General features: G+C 46.2%; 1 protein-coding gene across 1 annotated transcript; it reads right to left on the bottom strand.

The window, feature by feature from the left end:
* Positions 1-1,769: 1,769 nt before the first annotated feature.
* Positions 1,770-6,134, bottom strand: Il10 (interleukin 10). Its single transcript, XM_042681876.1, has 5 exons — positions 5,861-6,134; positions 4,991-5,050; positions 4,575-4,727; positions 3,583-3,648; positions 1,770-2,618 (listed from the first exon to the last, which is right to left on the bottom strand). The coding sequence occupies exons 1-5, from the start codon at positions 6,023-6,025 to the stop codon at positions 2,526-2,528; spliced, it is 537 nt and encodes a 178-aa protein (XP_042537810.1). The 5' UTR covers positions 6,026-6,134; the 3' UTR covers positions 1,770-2,525.
* Between the last annotated feature and the right edge of the window lie 841 nt (positions 6,135-6,975).

The raw sequence follows: 6,975 nt of genomic DNA, 5'->3' as shown, positions 1-6,975 counted from the left end.
TAGTTAAAAAAACTTGAACTTTGCAGGCACTAGTGACTCACACTTGTAAGCCTAGCTACTCAGGAGGCTGACATCTGAGGATTATGGTTTGAAGTCAGTCCAGGCAGACAAACTTGAGAGACCCTCATCTCCAATTCACCAGCAAAGAGCTAGAAATGGAGCTGTAGCTCAAGTGCTAGAATGACAGCCAGCCTTGAGTGAAAAAGCTAAGAAGACAGCTCTCAGGCCCTGAGTTCAAACTCGAGCACCAGCACCAAACAAACAGACAAACAGCCCTTGACCTTCCAACACAATCTTTAGAACGTTAGTTTCCTGAATCCTAACAAAGCAAACAACACTCACAACTTTGATCTTCCAGAAAATAGCCATATTTTCTATTATAGGAAATGGAGATAATAATGCCATATATCATGTCTGATAAACAAATACTTAAGCTCTATGTGAAAACTTATACCTACCTAAACACACCAAACTCAAAATACATGCCAGTAAAGGGTAGCTATTGCTGACATTGGCCTTTCCAGATGTGTTTCTGTTTGTTTCAGGTGCCTGTTTCACTTGGATGAAGTGCAACTTCCTATTTAATCAATAGGCTCACTGCCAGCTGCTGGAACTTTCCAGGCGGGGGCACTCGGGATTGTTCTAGTTCTACACAGAGGGCTCCATCCACCCTTCTCATCTTCTGCCAGCCTTCATTCTTAACCTTAACCTTGCATTTCAGAATTTCAGCTTTGATGCATCCCACTTCCTTCCTATGGTTACTTTAACCGAAGTGAGTCAGGTCTTACTGCAAAAGTGACCACAGCCCATTGACTCCCACCCTCTCCCGACCAGGGGTGCCTGGGCAGCATTTGGGGGAGCAGTGTTTACTCAGCCCATTCGTTTCTCCTTCTCCTCCAAGTCATGGGGCTTTGAGTAGGGCTTCCCCAGACACCATGGCCCCCCTCAACAGACCGCAGCCAGAACCCAGTCTCATTGTAGTCTGGAGCCTTAGAGAGTGGCTGCCTTAGTCCTTCGAGGATCTTATTAAGTGGGACGTGTCTATTTTATTGGGTCCTGCCTGTTAACCACTGATCTCAACTCAAAGACGTAGGGTGGGCCATGGTGATACACACTTGTTTTTCCATTACTCAGAGGCCAAAGCAGGAGGACTGAGAGTTTGAGGCTAACCTGAACTATGTAATGAGACCCCTAAGGTTCATTGATAAAGTACAGTGGTAGAGCCTAGAATGTGAACAGTGCTGGGGTTTGATCTCCATCAAGTCTAGAAAAAGAAAGGGTTTGTGATGGAAAGTTATTACCAACTTTGAGTACTGAGTCCATCTCTAAATTCTGGGAAACATGTTGGTATTTTCTCTTAATCTTCAGGGTGGGTTTGGTTTTGGATACATCCCCTGGACCTCTGGAACTTGAAGAAACAAATGAACACTCTAAACCTTTTCCTTCCTAGCTTTGATTTTTAGTGGGCACAGAATCACCTTTCTTAGTTTTGTACACCGACCTGATTGTTCAGGACTTAGGGTTACATCTTAATGGATGGTGGGGGGGGGGGGTTGCAGGAAGCCCATGGTGGCCTTTGTTGTTGGCTTTCAAAGTAAGGATAGCTTTTTCTTCTGATCAAGTTTGGAGATCTCTCCCTCCTCCCTGCTTCCCCCTTACTCGGGAGAGATCTCTTGTGGAGCATAGAACTTATTCCCTTCTTCTCTTCTGCCTCTTAGGAGTTTTGAGGGAACACGTTTAGTCAGACAGCATTAGCGGACACCATAACATGATTTGAATAAGACTCATTTATTTATTCAAAATGAAAATCTGCTATGAAGACAGACAAACAAGGTAACATTCCCAGTGGAATTGAGTTACTTCTGGTTGAAACTGAGTTCTATTAGAACCAATTTTAGGTTGATATATGAGTATATATACATGCACATATATGTATATATACATATATGTATATATATCAAGCTGGCCACAGCTTTCAAGACTGAAGTGGTTGGAGACTGAGGTCAGGGAAATCCCTCTGAACTGCTGGAAGGTTACTCATCAAAGGGACTCCCTGATTTCTCCTCCTAAGAGTATAAGAGTCTTTTCAAATGCTCCTGGACTCTTGAGCCCAGGGATAAGGATGAAGGTCATGGAAAGCATCTAGAAAGTATGACCATACTTGGAACGGGAGCCTCAGCTGGCCACCCCCCCCCCCAAAGGAATCTATTTCCCTTCATATAATTTAACAATTTCTCTTAAAACACTTAAATACCATAGGGCGTAACCCCATAAAAACAGCTTAAACACAGGTGAAAATAATAAATACTGAAAAAGACTAATATTAGGCTTCTTTCTAAATCGTTCACAGAAAGGCTCAGTGAATAAATAAGAGTTCAAGCTGAGGTATCAGAGGTTAATAAATATTCCAGGAGAGAGAGGTATGATGGTTTTTTCTCCAAGGACCTGGTTTGGCAACCTGGGTCATGTATTAGAGATCTTCAATATATGGCCTGGAGTCCATTAGCATCGTCATCCTGGGTGTTTTAGTTGTTTAGCTTCATTGTCATGTAGGCTTCTATGTAGTTGATAAAGATGTCAAACTCACTCATGGCTTTGTAGATGCCTTTCTCTTGGAGCTGGGGAGGGAGACAGAAACATTTAGTTAAAATGCTGTGGAAGAGCCAAAGGGACCTTGGATGCAGAAACTGCTCCTGCTCCCTTTGAGGACATGTCTTACTGCCCTGGGAAGGGGCTGTGACTTGACTGTTCTCTCCTTCTAGCCTTAAGCACAGCTCTGAGGAACAAGGCAAGAGGGACATTGATTTTACAAATCACAGTCTCTAAGAATGGTGCCTTCTCAACAGCTTTAAAGGTCACACACTCACATGATACTTAGGCAGAATTTGAGAGGATTTAAGAGGAAGTGGTATGAAAGCAAGACAATGGAAGGAGAGAACTTTGTAATGTTTTTCTCTCCCATGAACAGACCGAGCATCAGTCTTTGGCACTGGCCTACTGTCCTGTCCTCTACAGTTGGAGCCCTGTCAGACACCTACCAGGTGTCTACGAGAAGGACCGAAGCCACCTGGCTTCTGGGAAATGGAGGTTGACAGGCAGTTGGGAGTGTGAAACCCCACTGGGTAATGGGAGCAAATATTCTCAGGCATTTTAGGTGTAAGAGACAGATGGAAAGTGAATGTGAACTCGCTCTAGCTAAGTGACAACTCTACTTCTTGCTTATTCTGAGTTCTGGTGAGTCCCGGTGTGCCTGTACGTGCACATTCACAGGGTGACTTCATGCACGTGTGGGTTCAGCCTAGATTCCCAACAAGTCACACTCTGTACTTTCTGTTTCCTTTGTTACTCTCCCCAGGACCCAGCTCACTGCACTCACACCGGCTTGGTCTGTCTGAGCCCAAACCCCACAAAGGCACGGAGCAGTCATTTAGAAACTCCCAAAGGCACTTCACAGCACACACATATAACCGAGGTGGTGGCTGCTCACTGTCTGAGGAGCTAACCCCATCTGCCAGGTTCCCACACTCCCTTTTCTTGGGGGGGAGCGGGCAGAGGCTATACGGGGCCACCGTCCAAGCTCACCTTGCTAAATGCGCTCTTCACCTGCTCCACTGCCTTGCTCTTATTTTCACAGGGAAGAAATCGATGCTATAGAAGAAGAAAAAGAGGGGGGAAAAAAAGAAAGGGTTAATGAGCCTGACTCTCAGCCCCCCTGTTCATGGCACATCTGGAACAAGCTGGTCATGTGAAGAAGGGGTCAGAAGCATCCCACATGCCTACCAGGCCTTCCCTCATCTTCACCACCCTGGAGAGATGCCATGCCCATTCCTGGAGCTACTAGAGTGTTTTCAAGGCTTGGGTGTGGGGGGGGGAGGCAGTGGGCGGGGAGAACCAGGTCTTGGCTTTCTCTTAGAAGCTCCACATGTTGTCATTTTCCTGTTTTTGTCTGTGTCCTTGAAAGTCAGCCATGGAGGATTGTTCCTAAGTGCTTGGGGGAATGGAACATAACCATCTTTTGCCTAGCACTGTCCTGCAAGGAGACACCAAGGGATTCCCTCAAATCGATGAGAGGAGAAAGCAAAGCATCCGTGCTCGCCTCATGTTGTCAGCTGGAGAAATAAATTATCTGGGGGGAATTAGTCATGGACACTAGTCTGGGGACAGTGGCCTCCTGCCTGTCGGACAGTTGTGTTGCATTAAGACTTGGGAGAAGCAGAGGTTCACCTTGTCTTGGGCTGTCCCAGCCCAAGGCCAGAGAGGTGAGGAAGCCCTGCCTGAACCTCTGGGCCCCTTACATGAACCGAGAGGAGAGTAGTTAATAACCCACAAATGACTCAGAAATAACAGGAAAGCTGAGTGCAAATCTTCACATGTAAATGCCTAGCAGCCACCCCCAACCCTGCTCAGAAAGAAATGAGCAAGAACTCTGACTCCAGGAGTCTTTCCAGATTCACACAGCCCTGCCAGTCTAGGTCTCTGTGGGTGTCTCCGGATAAGCTTGGCTCGTCTGGGCTGCAGAAGCTCAGGGTAGCTGGGGGGCAGCTACAAAGAGAAAGAATGGATTTGCTACTCACACAGCGTCGCAGCCGTGACCGGAGAACCTTCAGCTTCTCTCCCAGGGAGTTTACATGTTCCATGATGTCTGGACCCTGGTTCTCTGCCTGGGGCATCACTTCCAGCAAGTAAAACTGGATCATCTCTGACAAGGCTTGGCAACCCAGGTAACCCTAAAGACAGGAGCCAAAGGTTGGGAGGTGCTGACTGGGAGAAAGGGCTGCTGGACCTAGATTGAAGGGGTCAGCTTTGTTCTCCCCCACCACCCCCCTTCTGCCTCTTAGGACTGAGCCCTTTGTAACCCTTGGCTACTGGTGATATGCTGAGTTAAGGTCTTCCCACTTCTCCTTTTCAAAACCAAGGCAGTGGCCCAGCTCCCGCAGTCACAAGCAAGCAATGCCTGCTTTCCTCTAAGGAGGCTTGTGCCTGTTCTCACCTTGAAGTCCTCCAGCAGGGACTGGCTTAACAGCATGCTGTCCAGCTGATCCCTTGTTTGCTGCAAGAACAAAAGCAGAGAGAGTGGGTGAGGCTTGGAGAAACAGCTGAAATGCATGTCTTCCTGATCCCTTTTTAGTTATTGTCTTTGATTTGTAATCCATGTAGCCCTGATCCCCAAACTGAAAGGAACATTACAACAACAACAACAATTTGACAGTGGTGAAAGTAAAGGTTAAATCTGATCCTCCCTCTCAGGATCAGGGTTTTTTTTTTTCTTCTTTTTTAAACTTGCTAATTTTGATGAAAAGGCAGAAATTTCCATGGAGCTCTTTCTGAAGAGTTCTGTCAGGTACAGAGGGCATCTATAGGAGCCCTGCAGTCCGCAAGCTCTTTTGCATATCCTTTACTTTTCTTTGTATCTACTGTGGACAGTCTACTCTCTGGGAAGAAGTAAACATCTCCCAATGCAGGTTCCTCCCTAACTCAATGCTGTTCCCAAACTTAGGCTTTCAGATTTGGGGACTAAACAGAAACCATTTGTTTTCCTGCCATAAGGTATGGGAAATACCTTCCCCTCCAATCAGATCCTTCTTGATGTCTCCCCACCAATGAAGCCTAAAGCTCCAGCGAAATCTTACAGAAAGTTTCTGAATATAGGGGAGAAACAGTGCATTCAACCTTATAGGTAGGTTTACCTGCACATCTGGGCTTCATCTTAACTCCTTGATCTAGGATTCACTTAAGCATGTCAGTTGAAAGGGATAGAACAAGAGGAGAAGGAAGAGGAAGAGGGCTTTTCCTCTAGCTCCAGCAGAATGCCTAGCTCAGACAGTCCCAGGAAGAAAGAATGGGTGGGTTTCATACTCACGAAGTACGTCTTCACCCTGCCAAAGGCAGCTCGGAGCTCTCGGAGCATGTGTGGCAGGCCAGCTGGGAAGAGGGTGCAGTTATTTTCAGACTGGGTATCTTCACCTTGACTGACCACTACTCTAGCCAGTAAGACCAGGCAACAAAGTAGTGCTGAGCTGTGCATAGCTGAATTCTGCTTTCTCCTGCAAGACTGCCTTGTGGTTTAGTATTGCAAGAGCAAGCCCCTGATAAACAGACCTTCGGCCCCTTTTTATATTTGGGCTCAACTGAGAGATCTCCCCACTTATAAAGCCACAAAGAGATTTCCCGGTAAGGTTGCTGGTGATTCAAACTCCTCCCACCCAAAACACCCAAAAACATACACATTCAACAGGCTTCAATTTTCTGCCTTTTTTTTTTTTTTTTGCATGCTAAGCAAAGAACTGGTAAAATATGAACTCATTTTACTATTTTTAGAATGGGCTACCTCTCTCTTTCCTTTTTTGTAAAAAAAGAAATACAATGCCTTTGCTTCTTGATGAAAAATGGGAGAACAGCTGTTCTATACGCAGAGGCCCACAGCTGTGACTTCCATTCGCGTGGGCCTAGGTCACAATGACGTGGACAGATTGGCCATTCCAGAATACACCAGGATTGAGAAATAATTGGATCCACACTCAACCTGGGTTGAATACTCAAGACTTCTTGCTGACAAGAGAAGTCACCTCAGATCTCTGGGCTTCAGTTCCACCAAGGAAAAATACGGAGTGGGGTTTATATTCTCTCTCTCTCTTTTTTTAAACAGTTGTGGGGCTTGAACTCTGGGCTCTGGGTGCCGTCCCTGAGTTCTTCAGCTCAAGACATGCACTCTACCATTTGAGCCACAGCACCACTTCCAGTTTTCTAGTTCATTGGAGATAAGAGTCTCATGGACTTTCCTGCCCAGGATGGCTTTGAGCCATGATCCTCAGATCTCAGCCTCTTGAGTAGCTAGGATTACAGGCGTGAGCCACTGGCGCCTGGCAGGATACATATTCTTAAAACTCCTTTCCAGTTTATTTTGTGTTCGGTGACCCAAAGCAGGGTCATAGTAGGACTCCAGTTCTTTCCATGGCTCTGGATTCGTTGAGAAGC

This window comes from Dipodomys spectabilis, unplaced genomic scaffold, assembly GCF_019054845.1.
Source record: "Dipodomys spectabilis isolate Male_0828 unplaced genomic scaffold, ASM1905484v1 ptg000069l, whole genome shotgun sequence".
In the NCBI taxonomy this organism is placed as follows: domain Eukaryota; kingdom Metazoa; phylum Chordata; class Mammalia; order Rodentia; family Heteromyidae; genus Dipodomys; species Dipodomys spectabilis.
This window is presented reverse-complemented; position numbering and strand designations above follow the sequence as displayed.